Source organism: Balaenoptera physalus, assembly GCF_965194825.1.
Source record: "Balaenoptera physalus genome assembly, chromosome: 4".
In the NCBI taxonomy this organism is placed as follows: Eukaryota; Metazoa; Chordata; class Mammalia; order Artiodactyla; family Balaenopteridae; genus Balaenoptera; species Balaenoptera physalus.
This window is the reverse complement of record NC_138891.1, coordinates 117,066,432-117,090,186: the sequence shown is the minus strand read 5'-3', so window position 1 is coordinate 117,090,186 and position 23,755 is coordinate 117,066,432. Positions and strand designations below refer to the sequence as shown.

Sequence of the window (23,755 nt, the reverse complement as noted above, 5' to 3'; positions counted from 1 at the left end):
CATTTATTCATTTCCCAAATACTGAGTGTTTACTGTGCCAGTTAATGCTTTGGTTGTTGGTGATTTAGCAGTGAGAAAAACAAATAATTCTTGCCCTTAGGGAGCATGCATGCTGGTGAGGAGAGACAAAAAGCACCATATAGCCTATGCAGAATGTTAGTTGATGATAAAGCTTTGGAAGTCAGGAAATAGGCAGGGTTGGTGTAATTTTAAGCAGGGTGGTTAGAAAAGGCTTGACTGGACACGGTCAGGAAACAAATCACGTGGATGTCAGAGGAAACCCTTTCCAGGTAAAGGAGACTAACTACATATGCTGAGGACCTGAGACTGAGGCCTGGCTCTGGAACACTGGAGGAATAGCAGGAGGTAGACGAACACGCAGAAGAGTGTGGTGCCCCACCAGTGAGGTGAAGTGTTTTCATGAGAGGGAGTGATCACAAGTGTCAAATGATAGGCCAGGTAAAGTGAAGACTGAGAGGCTACCATTGGTGATCTTGACTAGGGCAGGCTCAGTGAAGTGGTAGGATTTAAAGCCTGTGTGAAAGAGGGTCCAGAAAAGAATGAGAGAAGAGGAATTAGAGAGAGCAAGTACAGGAACTATTCCCAAGAACTCTGCTGTAAAGAGGAGCAGAGAAATGGGGCTATAGAGGAGTAAATAGGGGTCATTTGGACGCATTTACTTCTTTCCACATCAAGAGTTTTTGCAATGGTGTCTGTTACAACTTGCATCAAATTACATAAAGATGATTTTTTTTTAAATGTGTGTGTGCTTGTGTGTGCACACACACATTTTATTGTCCTTTTTTCAAAATGAAAAAAACATATATTAATAGCAAAAGATTTAGAAAATATAGAGAATGATACAATTTTTATATTAGTCATTACATGGCAATAAGCTGAACAAACTAAATATTGGTAACTGTGATTGTGATTGTGAAGGTAGACTAATCTTTCGTGAAATGTGTACGAAAAAGGAAGGTAAGACCCAGGGAAGAATCTAGAGGAAGATTCAAAGTTTAGGTAGGAGTTGGAGTATGCAGAAAATATTTTAGTATATTTATAGGCTGAAAGGAGTAAAGGGGTTGGGTTGCTGAAATTAGGAATTAGAGAAGGTGGTTAATGGAATAAGGTCTGAGAAAAGATATGAAGAGATGTTTCCAAAATACAACTGGAAATTTGTAGGGTTTTATTTGGAGGAGGAACACTTCTTCCTCAGAGTTATGAGCAAAAGAGGAAAGTTTCACGAAGATTTAGATACCTTTATAAATGGATTGAAGAAGATACAGAAATTCAACATATACCCTTTATCATGTGCCCCGTTAATTCACGGAACTGGGAGACAGAAGTACCCTAGATTAGTAAAATATGTAGATAATGCAAACATTATACTCTGTCTAGAGTCTCATTCTTCTCTCTCCCAAATTATAGCTAATTAAAGGGAACGAAGCAGACTGATTTATTCTCCTTCTCCTTCCCATTCACAGAGATGTTAATGATGAGTAAATGGGACAGAAGGTATAAGCAGTAAAGGCGTAGTTAATTTTAAAATTGGACAATCAGACAGTAAATAATTATGAGGTGACTGCATTAAGACACTTTTCTCAATGTAAAATCTTTACAAAGTTATAATCATAGGCTGCATATTTTACTTTACATTGGTTGGGGACAGATCACTGTGCCTCTTAATACAGGTGCTCATATTTCATTTTTATAACAATACTGAAATGGGATATCTTATAATTTATGAACAGTCCTAATTTAATTAGCAGTGCTTTCTTTCTACTTTAGTGATTATATAAAATAATGGTGTATTTTACAATAGATTGAATTTTAATTTTGTCAAAATGCAAAATATTACAGCATAAATTTGGAAATGCAGGTTTTGTTCAAAATTGATTTTTAAGATGTCAATTCAAGGTGTATTACAATACCTTAATTCTGCATCCATTTTTTAGTTATTTAGGAGTGCTTACCTCTTTATCCATATTTTCATATTCACAAACTCTTTCAATGGAAACTGCATTGGTTTCAATTTCACATGCTTTCCTTACCCAAAAATTGAGAGACTGAGTAATCTGGAGGTGAAAAACCAAGAGCTTAATGAATGAGCATCAGTCTTTTACATACTATTAATAATACTTTATAAAGCTTCATTTTTCAGAATTTTCATATATTTTATCTCTTAGAATTATTTAACAACTTTAGAAGTAAGCATATTTATTCTTAGACACACATACATGCTTCTTTAATTTTGTTAAATTCATTAATATCATAAACAATGGTTATTTGTCAGAAGATGGAATGAATATTGTTCAACATATATTAAAGGAGACCATACTTGGTGTAAGAAATGATGAATACCAAGATTGATGGGATATGCCTTAAGAAATGTACATCCTAAGTGAGGAAAAAATCTGTACACAATGTTACCGTTGGCATTCTTTACCAGCTTCCATTAGAAGGAATTTTCTGACTACTCCTGTATCCTTTTTTTTCCCAAACTCTACTTTCTTCTCACGCACCTTACCCCTAAATATAAGTTCCCCAAGGTTATAACTTCAAATCTAGTTCTGAAAGTCACAAAACTCTCACGATTCAGATTTTTCTTGAGTTTGGTGCTAAACCATTTGATGGCCGACCTGACTGAACTGATGTGAGTCTCCTTAAAGTGTTGATTTAACCCACTTAGGATGTACATTCACATATTTCACTGCAGAACAAATAGTTTGATTACAGACTTCTGCCCCAGGCCCTGCATATATACATACATACATACATACATATGTATATATTTATCTGTGTGTGTGTGTGTGTGTGTATATATATGTGTGTGTGTGTGAGTGTGTTAAATGTATTATATTTCCTTTATAGAAGCCTAAGTTCTGAATTCTGAAATGCAACTGACTTGAGGCTTTCAGATAAGGGACTAAGGGCATGTATCCAAATCATGTAGACCCATCTTTTGAATAATATGGAATTAAATTAAGCAGTTTGATACATTTTCTATTTTACTAAGGGGACTTGCACACAGTCATACCACTAGCACTTTGCAGTATCATATAAAATAGGGCTTAGGAAAATAATTACAAGCAGAGAAGAAGCAGAGCTTGCATTATCTCTCTGCTTAGTTTGCGCAAACTGGATGAACAGGCCACGGTAGAGAGGGGCCCTATTCCTGTTATACTTTATAACTCTATAAGGATAGGAGAACAGGAAACTTCTGGGTAATGATGCAACAGCAGGAGTTTCCTGGATCCTCTAGCACCGAGCCTTGGGTATCAGCCTGTTTTCCCTGTGAGCTAACTTAGAAATACTGAGCTAGCACTTTTGCTAGTAGCAAAAGAAAGAAATGAGCCTCCAGGGTAATCCAGATTTGTCTCTCATTACTTAGTTAATACAATCTATAATTCAGACAGGAAAAGGAGAAGAGAGCTTAATTAATTGGATTATAAACATATCATATACCACAAAATCACTATTACTTACATTTAGGGCATAGGATATGGACAAACCAACTATTGCTGAATCCATAGAATTGCCAGCCAGCACAGCAAGCAGTGAAGCGAAGAACACCATTAAATTGCCAAGAAATTCAAGTCTAACAGACAGCCACCTGTAATAATGGAAAATATTCCTGAACTGAGATGCAGAAGTTTTGGTGCACTTAGTATGAACTCTCCTCTGAAAAATGAAGAAGTAAACATCAATAGCTGCGTTCTCTTTTTTCACACTTACTCAGAACTCAATCAAACAGGATTTTTGCAGTGATGATAGAGTAAAGGATTTCTCTGCATAAAAATACACTTTACTTTTGCAGAACGTTGCTTTAAAACTTAATCAGAATTAAAAATCAAAAGGAAAGAACATCAGCTGAAATGATGCATTTATCTTAAAATCCCATTGGAAAATCACTTAACTTTCTGATTACATACACGTTTTTTATATGATAAAATTAGTCACTAAAATTAGCATGTACCCAACTACTATTTAATGTTTTATTTTTTCTCCTCTATGTGAAATGTATAGCTTCAAATTCAAAATATTATAGATTATTGCTTGCAAAGAAAATCCATTCTACAAATATAAAATATAACAAAGAGTCACATCTTTACTAATTCTAATAGCATCCTGTATAACCTTCAAAAAACGTGGGACCTTATTTTCACGTAAAGTAGCATGTACTATTCATACGGACGTAAATAGATACACCTTAATTTAAATGTATATTAAATACTAGAAATATTTAAGGCTTTAATATTTTTGATGAAATATCATTAAAAACACTTTCTGTTTAGAAGTTAGTGAACAAAATATCCAAGAAGAGACTAGTCCTGAACTGGGTATGTGGATATGACTTACCTGTTCGAAATCACATTGTTGTAGAAACAGACCAAATTCTCATTCACCACCTCTTTGTTTTGCTGGATGAACCTCTGTTCATGTCCAAATGCCCTGATAGTGGACACCCCAAGTAGAGTCTCGCTAAAGTGGGAAAGGACAGGAGAGCGAGATGCTCCTGCCAACCGCCGAATCTGCCGAGAGCTTGCCACGTAGTATCTCTAACAGGAAAACAGAAAGAGGTGGTTGGGAAGATGTAGCCAAAATTGCTTCAATAGTTTGAAAATGGCAAGATACTTGTGTAGTGGATACTTGTGTAACTAAAGAGCAGCCCCCAAAAGTTAAGTTCAAGTTCTAACCTCCAGTACCTGTGAATGTGACCTTATTTGGAAATAGGATCTTTGCAGATGTCATTAAGGTTCTTGAGATGAGATCATCCTGGATTTAGGGTGGGCCCTAAATACAATCTGAGTGTCATTATAAAAAATAGAAAAGGAGAAGACACAGACACAGGGAGAAAGCCGTGTGAAGATGAGACTGGAGTGATGGACCTAGGAGTCAAGGAAAATGCCAGGGGTCTCTGACAGCCACCAGAAGCTAGGAGAGAATCATGCAACAGATGCTCCCTCAGAGCCTCCAGAAGAAGCCAACCCTGCCTACTCCTGGATTTTGGACTTTTGGCCTCCAGAAATGTGAGAGAATAAAGTTTCTGTTGTTTTAAGCCACCAAGTTTGTTACAGGAGCCCCAGGAAACGAATGCACCTTTGTAACAGTAAAAAGCCCAAATTCTGGAGAGCACAACTAGAACATAATTGGGCAAAATTTCACTCTGATAATGCTCTCAAACACCCATTATTGAGTACCTACTGTGGAAAAAGCTCTATGTTACATGTTGGAAGTGTGGCCAGGTGGTTAACCCATTAAATGAAGGAAGCCAACCAAATGTACAAACAATAATATTTTTGTGCCTAAATATAATTATGGACAAAATTTTCTTTATTTTTTTCTACCAAAAAAACCAACGTGGCCACAGTTAGAATTGACTACTTCCCCTCTGACTTGGACTGAGGACAGCTGCGATGGGTGGAGACTGGAGAGCTGGAGGGAATGTGCCCTGAGTTAACTGGACCATCCTTCATCAGCCCCACGTAATTGCTACTGACTGGAAATGAAAATAAAGAGTTTGCTACATCTTGCAATTTTTTTTTCATGAAAATCTTCAGATCTGGAATTTTATGTAAAATTCCTAATTTTAAAAATGTCTTCATTTTGGTAAAAACATTGAGCAAGCTAAGCTAAAACATATCTGAAGCTACATGTGGCCTGTCAGCTTACAGTTTACAAGCTCTGCTCTATGCTAAGTGCTCTAGAGAATACAAACGATTACGGCATTCTGAGCCTGCAAGGGGACTTAAGAGATTGTCTCAAAGGTAGTTTCATAAAAGTTCAATGAATTGTAGAAGCCCTGGGGTCCTTCCATGAAACTGTCCAGAGCATTGAGCTTAAGAACCTTTGATTTAGATCAGTGCTTCTCATACTTCAGTAAAAATTACCAGAAGGATTTTAAAAACACAGACTTCTGTGAGAAATTCTTTATTTCCCCCTGCTCTATTAGGGTATGATTAACAAATAAAAACTGTATATATTTTGGTTGTAAAATGTGATTTTTTTTAAAAGAGATTCTGATTCTATAGGCCCATGGGTCCAGGGACCACACTTTGAGTAGCACTGACCTAAGGCAAACCTCTTATTTTACAGGGGAAAGAAATGAAGCCTGAAAAAGGAAGTGATATACCAGACACAGGAGTCAGGAAAGTAATTTGAGGCTCCTGAATCTTCATTCAGGGCTCACCCTATAAAGTTCCCCCTAACAAGACATGGTTTCTAGACTCTTTTCCACTCCTAGACACCCTGTTATAGTACACCAACCACAAGACTATCACTTGTGACATGTTTTGTTGTTTTTGTTTTTCTAAGCAGACACAATTGATCCTCAACACCATTCCTCAATTTCTTGATTTTTTTTTTTTCCTAACTATAAGACATAGTGTCTGCCCCAGAGGACTTACAATCACATTGAGGAGACAATTTTTGGTCTAATAAATAAATTAATTAATTAAATAAATAAAATGACAACAAGAACCACAAAAAAAACAGCCTATAATACTAGCAGTATAATAAATCCATAATACCTACATGAGTCATATCTCTTTGCCCTACTTTGGTAGAGAATGCTTCACACAGAAAGTAGAATATAACCTAGACATGAAAGGTAAGTAAGATCCAGACAGGCAGAGAGAAGAGGGACGACATAGGAAGTAGGAGGAATATGATAGTACAGGTGTAGAAATGAGCAAATGATTAACATGCTGGTTGGACAAATTAAACTCCAATATGAATTTGAAAACTGAGGTTGAGAAAACATTAAACTACAAGAACTGCATCCTTTTGTATAAAGAGCCTCAAAAAACTTTTATATTTAATTTAAATATGTGTTAAGAAATTTTGTTTTTACACTATAGCCTCACAGTGACATACTTTTGGAATTCAAATTGGTTGACCACATTTTAATTGGAATATAAGGATATATACATATCATGAGAGATCTGTTTAGTTCTTCCAGCAATAGTTTGTTGATAGCAGGGATAACAGGGCAAAAGGCAATATGTGCTTCTCTCTTGGATCTTCAGGCAAATTAACTTTCTGCTAAAATGTAAACAACACCTAGGTTTTATGGTGGCCATAAAAATGCACAACTCAGTTCTCCTGTTGCAGGGCCCATAGCTGACTGACAGCCCAGCCACTGCCCCTCTAAATCCACTACTATAGTAGAATGAAGGCCATTTTTCCCACAGGTGGCTCCCAGGCAAAGACTGAGCATGGCAGGGGTGCTAAAACAGGCCCCTTCAGGGGTCACATAGGAGCATCCAATGGGCAGTGTTGGTTGTGGACTTCCCATTCATTCAACCAAACCTCTTACGGAACCATTCTGCAGTCCAAGACTCTTCCTACCCAATCCTCTTCCTTCTCCCTCTAAGGGAGCAGACCTGCCTCACTGTCTAAGGGCTCACCCAGCCTTCTCCTGCTCCCTCTCCTTTATCTTTTACAGGCATTTCCCCCAGCAATTCTCTAGTACATCTAATCCTTTCTTGATGTCTGCTCCTTAGAGAACCTTAACTAATAGGCCGTCTAAGTGGGTCTGAAACTATATTTGACTGTGAACTTATAAGTTATTAATACACATAAAAATCCATGTACTTACTTGTATAGTGAAATAGAGGAAAACCAAAGGAATAATTCCCAGAATGAAGAGTGGTAAAGCTCCCACAATGACCAAAACTGTTCCAATAACATCCAGCGTACAATTCATCCAGGTCCGTAAGTAGTAATGGAAACGCATATCAATTATAAACATGTCCTGAAAAATTTGATATCGAGTCACTTTATTTTTAACTTTTCATAGTTTAACATGAGGGGAAGAAGACATATATCATTCAATGTAAAAATAGAAACATTTACCCAGATGTGACAATCTGATTATTAAATATCTAACTATTCAATATATGATCTTTGCCCTCCCCAGCCCACCCCCATGTATTTTTCAGCTGTAACAATTAAGAGGGTGTTCTAGTACCAATATGTCTATGATCAAGCAATTTGTACTTCCCAATGACAACTACATGGCACTTAATTTATATGACTGAAATCAGACTCTGTTAAAAAAAAAACAGTCCAAACCCCGGTAGTTGGGTATTCAGGGGCATTGGTCTACCATTATTCACTACCTAAAAACTGTAAAACACTCCTGGGCCATTCTTATCCACTGAGAACATGTCCAGTGACCTTCTTGGATAGCTGGATCCTGCCAATATCAGAAGAAACAGGAAAACAAAATAATCTTCATTTACAAAATTAAAAACTGAAAGATAAAGGTGGACAATGGGACTGAGAAAACGACATGGGAAGGTCATGCATCAGTTCACATGTAACTTAAAGCTATGTTTGTGGTATAAGGTACGATCTAAGAGATCCCAGGGAATAGGAAGGCACTCAACCTTGAAGGGATGGACTATTCAGTTTAGGACAAAACTGATAAAGAATGGAGATAGAATTTTATTTATTCTCAGCCTTGCTTTGGGACTTCCCTGATTATCTCACATACCAAATAGTGTAAGAGCATCATATTCATATGCAACTTCCTGCCTGTCTTTAAAATACACCTTCTCATATTCTCATCTGTTCAAGACCCAATCATTTGTCATGTTACTGTATAATAATCAGAGTTGTTTAGTAGGGTCATAGAGATATGTCCACTGGGAGACAAAGAACACTGGTGATCAAGTTCTTCTATAAACTTTCAAAGAACAGTGTGACATTGGTATGATTAAGCAAGATTTAATATTCCATCAAGAATTGATTATGTTAGGTATTTTCATTTATATTTTGATGTTTTATCCTCATTTTTCCCCATATCACCCCAAATGATTTTCATATACACAAAAATATATTGCCATATTTTAAGGTCATGGCTATGACTGTCTAATACAGAAGCCACTAGCAATATATGGCTATTGAGCACTTGAAACATGCCTGCTGCAAACTGAGATCTAACAGAAGTCTATTACACAAACCAGATTTTGAAGACTTTGTAGGAAAAAAATAAAATAATCAATAATTTTACATTGATTATACTTTAAAGTAATGTTTCAGATATTTTCTGTTAAAATATATTATTATAAATAATTACTTCAACTGTTTCTTTTTACTTTTATATTGTGGCTACTAGAAAATTTTAAATTACCTCTGTGGCTTGCTTTACATTTTATTGGACAGTACAATTATAAGTACTTAGTAGTAAACACAATGGGTAAAACCCTATAGGTTAGCAGAGACACTCTGAGAACCTCTACCCATCCCCCATTTGCCATTAGTGAGTTGATAGTTTTTTTAAAGGCAGAATGCTTAAAATCTGGATATGTCAATATAGACTTACATTTCTTCCCCTCCTCAGCCTGAACCACTTTCTCAAACTAAATGTGTATAAGAATTGGAGTTGTAGACACCAGAGCACATGTACTTCTTGGATTCTTTCAGCGATTTTTAAGGGTTATTTTAAGCATGTGTGTAAGATGTGACTCTGCTATACATCAATTATAAATGTCCCAAGAATTAGAAATAAAAATAACAATGAAATCTACCCTAAACGTAATCTCATCTTTTTAGAATGATATTTTTTACAAATGAGATAATAAGGTACTAAATGTGGATCATTTATACGTATGCTATTTAATAAGGTATGGCTTACTTACCTTGGTGAACCGATTGATGATCTGGCCTATGGGATTGGTTTCAAAGAACTGGAGTGGGAGATGCAGCACATTATCCAACAGTCGAGCATGCAAAGTTCGAGAGGCAGCCAAGGATCCTCTGGTGAGTACATAAGCTCCAGAGCAAACAAAGAGACCTAAACACAAATTGTTATCAATGACATGTTAACAGCTTAAACTCTAAATTTTAACTCTCAGAAGATTGCTTGTAATAGCATTTATTTTTAATGGAAAACTCAAATATCAAACTTAAAAATGTATCACTGTGGACCAAACTAAGTATAAATGCATACGGTGCATGGAAAATAAATACAGACACTCTGGTGCGTTATCAGAGCAGGGCTCTCCTTATTCATGAACATAGGTTCTAGAGAAATGCTCTAAAGATAAGAGATCAACCGGGTTGACAGAATTTTAGCAACCTATTAACTATATGATGTCCTGAAAGACAACGTGGTAGTCACTGGTATTGCTAGACAAATAATTTCAGTTCTCCTAGCTTCTAGGTCCATGGTAGAATTGCACTTTCTGACCTCCTTGTGATTGATGGAATCAAATGAATAGTTTTGAACAGTAAGTTGAGATACTGCACATGATACTTCCAGGTTAGAGCATTTTGGTGTCAGACCTGCTAAAGCTCCTATTCCCTTTGCACAGTGCCTGCCAACATTTAAAATAGTGATTGGATTGCTTCTTCAACTTGGGCCCTAGAATCAGAAGAGTCCCTTTCCTGACCTACAGTGGACAAGTGGTATGGGTCATGAATAAACTATTTTTGGTCTGTCAAGCTATTACGATTCGGTTGGTGAGAAGGTTCTTGAAAAAACTAAAAAGTTAGAAAATATAAATAATAAACATGTAGCTTTAGTGGAAGAGGTTAAAAAATAGTTAATAGCATCTATTGACTATTGTTAGCTGTGTTTGGCAAAAATATAACAAGAAAGAGACAAGCTCAGAAAAGAACTATCCAGGTGTGTAAGAAGAAATGAAAGGACAAAGAATCCCCAAACTGGGGAACTTGTAGGTGTGGAGGAAGAAATGCTTGGTTACACTGATTGATTGGTTCAAGGGTGGATATGTGACTCAAATTGTTTCAAGGAGAGTAATTTCATGGATTTCTATGGAAAGAAGTTCTTTGAAAGAGAACATTTTCATCACCATGTGAAGCCTGAGAATGGCTCAGGAAAAGAGGAAAACGAGCAGAACTGAGAAAGCATGGCGGACACTTCGTTTGAGCCCCTGGATCAAGTGTGTTTAAAAATTTGTGCCTGGACTTTTCCATTTGAGGCATCAATAAATTTCCATGTTATTTAAGCCATTTGCTCTTGAGTCTTCTGGGATACATAATTGCACCACTGATCTCTACTATACAAAATTGTTAGTAAAAGTGTGTTGCCAACATGATTCTTGTTCCATTGTAGGTAAAATGTCTAAAACAAAACAAAACAAAAATAGTTAACCCTGACCACTTCAAATTCTTTTAGCTAGTTCCTTTATATTTTAAATAACGTCACACACTGCCCTTTAATAATTTCTTACTCTTAAACACTTTCTATTATTTTCTTACCTCACTCCCCCATACTTCCTTCTAGCCCTTCCAAAAATAGGTTGTTGCCCTTTTGTTCCCAAATATTCCGTGTTTACATTACTACTAAACATAATATTCATGAAGTTCACTAAATTTATAATGCTTGTACCACTATTTTTCTATGCAACAAGCACTAATCTATTCCCAAACAATTCAATAGTCAGCAAATCTCTTTGGAATATATTTAAGCTCAGCAGATAGTCTATTATTTCTTTCATCCTATTTCACCCCCTCGTCCTGCAACATAAACTACTCTCTTGGAACCCTCTGTATTTCTGCTGTAAACTGGAAATTTTTGTGGGAACAGGCTTTAGTATTCTTCAGTTACAGAAAATGTTGTTAAATATTATGCATTTGATAATTTCCATCTGCATTTCTGTGTCTTATTATATGGATGTTGAACATCTTGGATTATTCCTCTAATTTTTCCTTATTTATCATTTGCCATCTATGTTTTTGATGTTGTACATCTGGGACAATTTCTTCTGATTTATCTTCTCACACTTGTACAATCTTTTTAAATTCTTTAAATTTTTTAAGAACTTTCTTGTTCTTAGATTGAACTTATTTAAGCACATTCTGCACTTGCTTTGCTTCTGCTTTTGAATATCTGAAGATACTAATTTTAAGCTTCTCTTATATATCAAATATGACTATTTTACTTCTGGGCTCCACTGCTCTATTTGTTGGCTCTTATCTATACTGCTCACTTGATTAAAATGCATGACCATCCATCATTATCAGTTACAACATGCAAGATTAAGACATGGTTAATTAAGAGGTACCTGGTGTGGCCTTCTTCTGCCAGTGTACACATTAATTTCCCCCAATCTCCTCTGAATGGAAATTCCACTTAAGTGGGTGTGACACTGGAAGTCTCATATGGTGATCTAGACATGTAGGCTGGAACTTCTCCAAAAGCCACATAAGGAGGCTTTCTTCTATGTATGTCACACACACTAGTAACCTTAATTTCCTTTTTAAACATCAGCTTCCTAGTTTTCACTGTACTACTTCTGTGCCAGATGGTAACATGTGAACAATGCTCTAGTGAATCACTTGATTATTTCGACGCTACTCAATCCTACTCTCTGTACCTGAGTTCCTCCACAGCTAGACTGAACCGCTCCCTATTCTTTTACAGCTTCATCTAGTATCTGTTCCTGGTTACAGGTTCTTCTACCCTTGATTATCAGTATAATCGTGTATGTAGACACTTACCACTCTGAAATCCCCTGAACCCTTTACTTTTATATTTATCCACTGTCATTTCAGTGGAATTTTGTGAGGTAAGTAAAGTAAATGATCCACTCACTCATCTTAGACTGGTGTACTCCTTAAACATTGCACTTTGAAAATAAGACACCTATATTTCACACATTGGGTTGGAAAAGGAAGTTCCTAACAAGGGGGCATAAAACACAATAGATTAGGGATGTTCAGTGTCCTAGAGATTCTAAAGGAAATAGCTGGGAACCAGGAATAAAATGTTCAGGGCTATTTCTTTTTCAGAAGATAAGGTAAGATCTTTATTATTGTTATAAAATATAGATGCAATGTTTTCTGCTTCAGTACTCCAGTTTTCTTTGAATGTTAGCCCTCTATATTATTCATAGCCTCTGGTATTAACATGTGAAAGTGCTATTTATGTTTTAAAGCTCAAAAAATAATGGGAGCTTTGATGATATCATTGAATACAGCCTGCTCTTGATTGAACCACGTTCCATAGGACACAGCTGCGGACTACTAAAAATATCAGAAATTATATATTTTCATTTCTTAAGAAATAATTTTAAATTTATAATAATTTATAATTGTATTTAACAATAAGTCAAAAATTTAAATGTTTTTAAATGTAAAAAACAAAAATCCAATCAGGAAAATATCTTTTTGATTAAACTCTGCATAATCTGTTACCTTTACTACAAAATACTTTCTATACTTACTGAAAGTTAATTAAAAGTAAGACTTTACACAAGCAAAATTTTGAACACTAAACTTGCATACCTTGTCTAGTATAGGAAAAACAGTATTTGCTCACTTAAAATATTCTCCGAAGGATACTGAATCTCCCTTAAAACTGTAACATGAGCTCACTGGATTGGTAAGAGTTTAACCCTCCTATATATGTGTGACAGACATAGTTATAGAGATGTATATGGGACATTTCTTTTGCTGCTCAGCATTCTAGATCTCTATATCTACTTTTTCCTCGAGTTGCAAACCACAAGCCAATAAACTTGATTCGGTGACTCAAAACCAAACACATTCTAAGTCCTTGTATCTCATTTTAGTTGTTAACATAACAAATCTTTCCTCAATTAATGTTGTTAACAGAATGACAAAACAAACATAAACTTGTCTCACAATATTTGCTTACTTTCTGATGGAGATATTTATAAGAAGTACTATGGTCACACAATAAAAATACGATAGGAGAGGAGAAAACAGAAGCAAGGCCCTAAATCACAAATTTTTAAATGTTATCTTCATTTTCTGTTACCAAAAGCATGCATCTCTGTTTTCCCTTATGCATATCCCTAGATAGCAAGACTTCCACGTAGATGGCTTTGTTATTTCTTATTTGAATTTATCACTCTCCTTCACTTTGTCTTCCTTTCTTCTTATAAACACATCAAAAATTGTCTATTTAAAAAATCTTCCCTTGGGTTTCCCTGGTGGCACAGTGGTTAAGAATCCACCTGCCAATGCAGGGGACACAGATTCGAGCCCTGGTCCGGGAAGATCCCACATGCCATGGAGCCGCTGAGCCCGTGCGCCACAGCTACTGAGCCCGCGCTCTAGAGCCCGCGAGCCACGACTGCTGAGCCCGCGTGCCACAGCTACCGAAGCCCTTGTGCCTAAAGGCCGTGCCCCACAATAAGAGAAGCCATCACAATGAGAAGCCCGCAAACCGCAACAAAGAGTAGCCCCCGCTCGCCGCAACTAGAGAAAGCCTGCGCTCAGCTACGAAGACCCAACGCAGCCAAAAGTTAATTAATTAATTAATTAATTATTAAAAATCTTCCCTTTAATTGTTCTACACTTTTGAATACTATACTTTTGAGTATCTTTCTTCTTACTCTTTCATATCACCTAACTTCTTGGAAGGACAATGTGTATCTATTCTGCTACTGGGGAGAAAAAAAAACAGCAGAAAAATATGTATCCACACTTCCCATTAAACGTGCTTCAAATTGAATTAATCATTTCTCTGCTCTACCAACTGACTTCCCTCGTCCCTGGTTTCTTTATTTTTGTCTTCATTGTTCTCTCAATTACCCAAACTTCAAAATCATGAGTGATGTTCTCTTCTTACCCACCAATCAGCAATTCTTATATATGTTTTCACTGCAGTGTCTTTCCTATCCACCCCTTTTCTCCAGTCCCACTGCAGCTCTCTGACCCTTCCTCCACTCATACTTTATTCAAATCTTATTCCATTCCCTACCCATTGGTTAGCACTAGTCTAGATGCTTTGGGTGACAAGGAGATGCATCAGATAAGAGATCTTTTTGTACTATATTATCTCCCATCTAGACTCCTGAAGATCCTTGATTATTTTTTCCCTACCCACCCCAACTTCTCCCTGGTCTCTGACTTTAGTCCCACCAATAAAAATCCATCTTTTTTCATCACTGAAAATTTATTCTTATTCTGAAAAATAACTCCAAATTCTGTCACTTCTTTTTCCCCAAATTCTCAAAGTTTTCTACTTGCCTTTCCAACTATCATCTCCAAACTACTTTTCCACCTCTATTTCCCCTACTGCCCTATCAATAACCTAAAGACTACTCAGACTGGCATCCTCACCTATGCCTATATCCCCCTCACCTTCCCCATCCGTCTTTATTCACATCTTTCTCTGCATCTATCAGCTTTTGTCCTCTGTGATCCCTGACAAACTTCCATCCATCTTATTAGTGTCACTTCAAATGCCAACTATGCCCTGGAAATTACCTTAATCTCTCAACCAAATATGGCTTCCCCCTGCTCTAAATCCTCACAGTGTTTTCTTTTACTACTTTTACACAAATATTGCTTGCAATGTAGTTTTAAGCTTTACTTACAATGCAGTTTTTAAGACTCACTTACTGATCTTCACATCAGTCACAAGCCTCACACATACAGTGGACAGCCACGTATTTAAGACTTCTGAGTCCTGACTGACTTAACATATGAGACTCAGTTTCCTCAGCTGTAAAATGGGGATATTGACACCTTTCTAAATACTTATTGTCAAGATTAAATGAGACAAATTGATAATATTCAGTGGGGGCCATGTAGTTGACACATACAAGTTTTTGTTTACTCTTGAAAATATGGTGAATTAAAAACATAGGCATTTGAATTATCCCAAAGTATTTGAATATTATGACATAGATTTTTAAAAAGTAAAACCATGCCCTACGTTTGCATCTGAATCAATTAGGTTAGAAAGAGAAAAGAAAAGCAGCTAGGCTTTTTGTTTAACCTTGCATTAATCCCAATAATCCATAGATGTTAAGTTTATTGCTTCTTATTCGCTTCCATTCTGTGAAATCGTTCATGTGCTTTGCTTCTTTTGCCCAGGCACTAAGCCATAGATTCTGTCCAATTCCCACCAAATTCTGCCCCAGGTAAGTGGCCACGTTCAGCCACACCCAGAGCCAGCCGAAGGCTTGGAGGTACTTCAGAATGATTGAGAACTTCACCTAAAAGCAAAATTGTTTAAAAAAACATAAGTTACTGTACTTAAAAGTCACACAAGCTAGATTTAAATCCTGCTCTGACATATCCTAAGCTTTATGATCTTGGTCCAAGTTACTAACTACTCTAATCCTCAGATTACTCATCTGTAAATTGGAGTAATACTAGTAGCCACCTTATAAGTACAAGCAAAGTGCCCGCACAGTCCTGAGCACTTAAAACTAAAAGTTGAAATAATGTTAGTTACTATCATTAGTAAACCAGAATATACATAGCTAAATAACATGTAATCCTAATTAAACACCACTATAATGTCCAACTGTTCCATTCAATTCAATTTCTTCAAACTATTATAGAGCAACCTTCCTCAAATTCAATGAAAAATATATGGTATTTATTAATAACATTTATATTTGAGTGGTTAGTAACAAATAACACTAGTTATTCTGGTGCTTACCCCACCAACAGGGACCTTTTCTTTTCTCACTGAGAACTGTTTTCCTTGATCCAATAAGGGCCTGATAAAGCAAGATGATGTACATTTTTTTTTAGGTTTTTAGATCAACTAAACATTTTTTTAAAAGTTATACATTCTCAACCACTTTGTTGCATATTCTTCTGCTTCATTAACAGAGACCTGACTTGCCTTGATAATAACATTGTTCCTTTAATCTTCTGGAAGGGAGAGTGTTTATTCTTTTTTACCCCATATATTTTAGGGCCAGGGCATATTGTATGATTTTCTTCACTGCTTCTTCTAAATAATTACCCTTCAAACTTGAGCCAAATCTCTAGACTGTGTAAGCCAATGCCATCTGGCTGTACCATAATCTGTGCCTCCTCATCTACTTGCCTCTTGCCCTATCAGAAGACTAGCATCAGGCTAATTCGTCCCACTTCGTTCTGCCACCATTCTGGGTGATGTCACAGCTGACAAGGACAACTGTATTAAACTCAATCTCTTTTCACCTTCATGACCTTCATACTTCCAGAGTCATCCATCTGTATTCTACATTGGCCATCAACTTTCATGACCACAAACCATGAATCTTATTACCTGGAACTAACCTACCTTTGAAAACTTGACTCCAATTGTTTCAGTCCCTGGCCATAACATAACCTTTTTCTATTTCTAAATTGTACATTCAGTTACTTTCACTGTATTTGGTTTTTATTCTACCTAGACCCCCAGTTCCCAAATGTAACTTTCTATCATCCTTGCCCCCTAAGATGATTAACGATCCTGGTTTACCTGGGATATTCCTGGTTTTAGCACTGACTGTCCCACATCCGGGAAACTCTCAGCCCCAGGCAAACCTAGGCCCTGTCTCGATTCCTTTTATTATCCAGCCTGTACTCCATGATTACCATGTCATCCAAACTGTGGTGACATTCTGAACTTTAATAGCTTTCCTTCAATTAAATTTCAACATTAAAACTCACAGGTTAGCCTTTGTCACACTTGCTGCCCATCTGTGGAGTGCTGCTTCAAAAGATCATAGAGCCCAGCAAACTGGCTCCACCATAAATCAATATCTTCCTTCCACCCGGGTTTTTATAGTGCCTAGAAATTCTTGCATCTCTCTCAGAAGGGACCCCCATGTCCTACTTGATGGAGAAAGTCAAAGCAGATAGGGAAGTCAGTCACCACACTTCTACTTTTATCTGCATCTCCACCCAGCCTTTTCTAATCCTCTTCTGTAAAAAACAAAGGTAGTTTTCTCCTCAGATCTAAGGATAACCTTATGAGCTGAATCCCATTCTGCCCCATTTTCTCAAAATACATTTATTAAATATAGCGTTTCCACACTTTCCTGTCGATGACACACTTGACAGTGTTTTTTAAAAATGCAGATTATAAGATTTCCCCTCTAGAAATCTGTCTTTTAAACAAATGATGCAAGGGATTCTTAGCTTAAGGCAAATCTAGGAGACCCCAAATTGTTTCCTCTCTTTTCTAATCTTCACCTTCTTCCTTTCTAGCGACTCCTTCCCTTCAGCCCACAGAGAACTCCACATTTTTCTCATCTTATAATTAATACCATCACCACAGAAATGATTCCACCCTCAACTCTATGTTCAGTTACTATCCTACTTCTTGCCTTCTTTCTGTAGCCAAACATTTTTCTGCCAAACCACCTTTTTCTCCTCGAACTTTCTGGCACCTGGCTGAAACGGTCTCCATCAACGGGGCCTTGATAAAATAAGTACAGTACTTAATTGCCGTATTCATGGGATACCTTAAAAATTATTTCACTTAAATTCTCCATAGCATTTAACATCATTGACCGTTGCCTTGTTGAAGAGACATTTCCTTTTACTTCCCTACCATCACACATTTGTGTTTTCTCCCGCCTCTCTGGGCCTCCATTAGTTTCCGTCTTCCTTTAACGTTTATATTTCCTGAGGCTCAGTTCTAGTCATTATTTCCTTTCTATGCTCCACACTCTTTTCTTTTCATCCATTCCCGGTTTCTACAACCTTCGTCTTTGTGGGTGACTCTCACATGGATTTCTCAAGTCCATACCTCTTCCTTGAGCTCCAGATCCATATGGTAAAAAACCTACTTGCCACCTTCTTCTCTGCTTGATTATCTCAAACACGCCCTACACGATACCAGTTATTTCCTACCTCCTCTAAAGCTTTCTCTGGCCACGACACTTCCTCTGTCTCAACCTTGACACATTTCCAACCAATCACCAAGTAGCTGTCAATTCCTCTGGAATTGTGTTACTGAAGAAATATTTGGAAAATACAGAATGGCACGAAGAGGAGCAAAGACAACAGAGGAGAGAGAAGAGAGACAACAGACGAGGAAGACAAGCAGAAGCAAAATACTCATAATGCTATATTCCAGAGATAGTTGGTGCTAACACGCTGGAGAGGATTGCTATAGTCTTTTCTCTATATGTGTGGTATCATAATTCAAATGTTGCTCTATAACCAGTCTTAATTTTTTAAAAAATTTACCCATGGTCTTTGTAACTCAGTATATAATGAACCTCAAATATTATTCTATTACAGCTTTATATTTTGTCATATGGCAACATAATATTTTATCATTTTACTATATTAAGACTTATTTAACAAAATCAAATTTTATACTGGTTGCAGATTTTTCCTGCTTTAATTATTGCTGTAATGATAATTCTCTTTACACATCTCTCATGATCCCTTGTAGGGACATAGGAGCATGAGATATGCTACATTCTAAGTCATTTGATATATCTAATATCAAACTGACCTCTAGAAATTCTAAACTGAGGTACATGCCCCCATTTCTCCACGTTTCCCATTTTGTTTACCAGAATAAGACATGGCTATTTGATCAGTCCAGTAGTTCTTCCCTTTCCGTCTCTGGCACTAGTGTCAAGAAACACTCTGTGGGAGGTTGCAGTACATGCATGCCCTTTGTAGGATCAGCTTTACCATCAGGAAAAGATACACTATTTAACAGACACTTTCATTGGAATAGCTCCTGGTATATGATTTGGGTTAATTACTGTCATCATCCTTCAAGCCCTTGGCATGGCTTCTGTTTGGATAAGCAAATTTAGCATTGGTGTCAAGCCAAAAAATTAATTCTTAATGTAGCTGGATATAAAATGCTATGAACCCAACTGTTAAAAGGGAATTAAAGCATCCTAATTAGACATAACTAACAAAGACCAATAATTTACTGGCCACTACACAGGAGGGTACTGTTTTTCCAAACTACAAAGTTAATTATCCTTTTTCCACAAAAGTACTGCATTTGGTCCTGGGCACTTTGTTGTGAATAACAGGTTTTATTTGAATTTTAAAAGAGCAAATTTTTTTATGCTGGTAGAGAAGTTTTAAAAATGAGTCTTGCTCTGTCCTTCAGAAACCCTTGGGAAAGTTGGCATAATACCCGTCTGCATATTTTTGTATAAAATATATAAAATTAACATACTGAAACCGTTATCCCTGAACTGAGCATACAGTTGCAAAGTATAGAGTATGTATGGGAGGATTAAAGTGATTAATAGAGTCTGACATGAAAGCCAGAAGGGGGGGCAGTCTAGATACTAAAATAGCATTTCCAGTTTATTTTGGTCAGGGAAGATAGTAATAAATATTTAAGGAAATAAAATACTATATACCACATAAATTTAATCAAAAAAATGAAAAACAAAATATTGAAACAGTTCAACTTATTTTAGTCCCAATTTGAAAACAAAACTAACATCATAATGTAATTCTAACTCTTAAATTTCAAAGGGAGGGACTCTCAGACATTATTCGGTCCAACTTCCTTTCCCCCTCCCTCTTGATGGGTAGTTTCCCTGTGAACCCTTCCATGAGGAAGATTCATTGTTCTATCTCAGTACATCCCACTGTGGAGAGTCTCCATTGTAAAGTTCTTGCCTGTTTGTATCTTCCAATCTCTAGTCTATCTTAATTCTGCATAAATTGGAAATAATTGGGTAAGGTTAAAAAACATTAGGTTGAAAGTCAGGAAAATTTTCTCCATGTAATGTTATCTTACCAAATAGTAAAGCAGATAAAAAAAACATGAAAGCTAGACTAGGAATAGTATAGAAAGTAATAAACTAGGAAATATATGGAAGTAGGCAAAGATGCACATATTTTGGAGAAATGAAAATAGGTCTCTGACCTCTTAAACAAAAGATAAAAATGATATAATTGCCATGCATAAAAACAAGAAAAGATTGGTATGCGGGAATTCATGGACCTCCAGTAACATTTTTATCACAGTCATTAAAAAGTAAGTTTGACGCTGGGTTCTGTTGACATGAATGTGCCATAGTAGAATTGAGGTGATCTTTTTGATGTACTCTACTGAAGAATTAAATTTCAGCATGCTGGCTCCTGTTTGAGCCGCCAGAACTTGAGAAATGTTTAGAAACCAGTTCTGTAAACAAAAGTTTATAGGGATTCGGGTTCTTTTTTCAAGGAGAAATTTTGTAAAAGTGGTTCACAAAAACTTTAAGAGGTTCAGTTTGGATATGACTAACCGTGACTTATAAGTAGAAAAAATGATTCATTACAGAGGAAAGGGTATGATTATGTTTATAACAATACTTATTGATTTTTAAGATTTAAGCCTTAAAGCAAGCTACTTATTGAGTGTATGGTGACACTATACACAGGTGAAAACTCTCTTTATAATTTAGAGATTTGAAGATCCCACAGCCCAGAAATTTCAAAGTCTGTTTCAGTGTTTTTTTTGCTTTTCTTGGACATCCTTAAAAACTGACACTCATTTAAATGAAACTTATTGTTATAATGGTAAGAAAAATAAAATAAAATAAATGATGGATTAAAAGTTCCTTGAGTGTGCTTTCTGTCTCTAGTTATTCATCCATTCAAAATACTTACTGAACACATGCTATTCAGTGTTTAGTTGAAATGTGTTATGTAGATGGCAATAGAAGAGTGAACAAAAAGACAAAAATTCCTGCTCTTATAAAGCTTATAACCTAGAGGTAAGAGAAAGACAAAATAAAAGTAAGTAAGAAAAAAAAAAAAAAAAGTAAGTAAGTATATTTTCCAGTATGCTGATAATTAGTAAAAATTGTGGGGGAAAAAGCATGGAAGGGGTAAGAAGTATTGTGGTATAAAATAGGGTGGCTAACTAAGTCTTCATTGATGAGGTGACATTTGAGCAGAAGACCTGCAGAAGATGGGCGAGCAAGCCATATGGATATCTGGGAGAAATATGCCCTAAGCAGTGGGATCGGAAAGTGCAAAGGCCCCAGGGGAGGCGCATGCCTAGGCTTCCAGGAACAGCAGAGTCAGTCTTGCTGCAGTAGAAGAGTGACATGAGCTTTAGGAGGTTCTGAGAAAGGTAAACAGGTCCAGGTCCTCCAAGGCTTTATATATAGGTCATTGTGAGGACTCGGGATTTTACTCTGAGATGTGAATCCTTTGGAGAATTGGGGGCAGAAGAATGACCTGATCGGACTCATATTTGTAAAACAAACCACTCTGGATGTTATGCTGCAAACAGACTGTACAGGGCAAGGCTGGTGGCAGGAAGACCTGTAAGAAGACAATTATAATAATTCAGGGGAGAAATGATAGTGATGTGGACAAAGGGAAGCTGTGAAGGTGATGAGTAGTGTTTGAATTCTGGATTCTTGGATATATTTTGAAGACAGAGCCAATGGGATTTGATGATGGATTGGATATGGAGTAAGACAGAGGTCAAGGGTGATCGCAAGATATTTTATCTAAGCAACTGGAAGAACAGTGTTGCCATTAGCTAAGAAGATTAGACATCAAAGAGGAGGGTCCAACTCGGGGGTTCAGAGAACAGGTTGGGCTGGGGATATAAACCTGGAGTAAAGGTCATTAAAGTCATGAGACTGGATGACAACACCAAGACAATAAAGAAGAAAAGCAGTCCAAGGTCTTTATGATCCAGAGGAATCATTTAATTTACCTCTTCAGTCAGCTAAACCTGGCATGTACACAAAGCTGCAAGCTGCAACATCCACATCGTCACACAACCACAGGAATATCCAACCCTTTCAAAAAAAATAATAAATTCAAGGCCCATTCTTTTACTCAAGGTCAAAACTACAAAATTCTGAGCTATTGGATCCTAAGTATTTGCTTCTCTCTAATCCATTCCAATTCTCCATTTTAGCAACTTTGACCAGTGGCAGGTCCCTAGAATTCTAGCCACTTACTTTTTAAACCACTTTTTGCTATTATTCCTTTTTTTTTTTTTTTTTTTTTTGGCTCCTCTTTGCAACTGTTGGAGTATTAGGGCAAATAACTGATTAGGTTAATTTGCTTCGATCACTGTTCATTTTAGTTACTTACAAAAATGAAAAAGAAGTATAATATAACAATCCAATCAGGGTCAAAGTTTTATTATTTTTCTTTCTCTCTTCCTTTCCCTTATCATTCTTTTCCTCCCTCCTTCCCTTCCTTCCTCTTATTTTTCTAAACAGATTCATTTGGGGTATATCTTTAGCTCACACACACACAAATCCGAGTAGATTTCTTCTAGTGCTAGAAATTACTGAGAGTTACTATGTGTCCCAAATTAAGTCACATACATCTCACTTAAAAACTTAGATACAACCATGTAACTTATAGTATAAAATTTGGAAACCACTAAGTACATTTTGTATCCATCATAATGTACAGATCATTTTTATAGCATGCATTTTAAATGCTAAAAAATGTAATTAATTAGTCCATAATCCCTATGAGCCTGGTATTACCCTAATACTCACCTATCATTTTGCTCCAGGATTTGTTCTTTCAGTACAGTTCTGGAGTTGATTACACTGACTCGCTTTAAAGCATGAGCTGCAGAAGAAGATGGTGAGTGCTTTTATATCCATAAAAGCAAACAATGCACAAAATAGAGAGAAATATGATGAAAGATTATACAAGTTAGAGAATTTTTTGTGTTCTGGATCCATAGGTATACTGGGAGCCTTTCATTTTCCCCTTTATTTCCCCTTCACCTAAAATGTTTTGTAATGTCTTGAGAAAACTAAGATTCCATAATGAAAAAGCCTACAGAGAAGTTCTTTCTTAGAGATTAGAGAGGAGTGCTAACTTGTTTTGGATCTTCCACAGAAGGTTTAAGTATTTGCCCAAGAGGAACATGACTCCAGTCTTTAAAAAAAAAAATGCAATATCATCAAGTCTTACAGACAAATGTTATTATTGTGAAAAGTATTAAGAGCATGCAATGGTAATCCCCGAATCTCTGTCATGTTCTTACTAATGTCACTAGTAATAGCTTCCTACATGGCAGGCAATGTTCTAAATACTTTACATATTTTAACTCTTATGTTTCAAA

General features: G+C 36.4%; 1 protein-coding gene across 1 annotated transcript in view; it reads right to left on the bottom strand.

The window, feature by feature from the left end:
• The window catches only part of LOC309659963 (multidrug resistance-associated protein 1-like), an 88,592-nt gene that overhangs the window by 7,952 nt on the left and 56,885 nt on the right, over positions 1-23,755 (bottom strand). Inside the window, exons 16-23 of the mRNA XM_082460304.1 lie at positions 23,178-23,253; positions 16,400-16,460; positions 15,728-15,947; positions 9,648-9,802; positions 7,601-7,756; positions 4,360-4,559; positions 3,487-3,613; positions 1,974-2,075 (exon numbers count right to left, since the gene is read on the bottom strand). Coding sequence (XP_082316430.1) covers positions 1,974-2,075; positions 3,487-3,613; positions 4,360-4,559; positions 7,601-7,756; positions 9,648-9,802; positions 15,728-15,947; positions 16,400-16,460; positions 23,178-23,253 — 1,097 coding nt within the window. The remainder of the gene's footprint in view (positions 1-1,973; positions 2,076-3,486; positions 3,614-4,359; positions 4,560-7,600; positions 7,757-9,647; positions 9,803-15,727; positions 15,948-16,399; positions 16,461-23,177; positions 23,254-23,755) is intronic.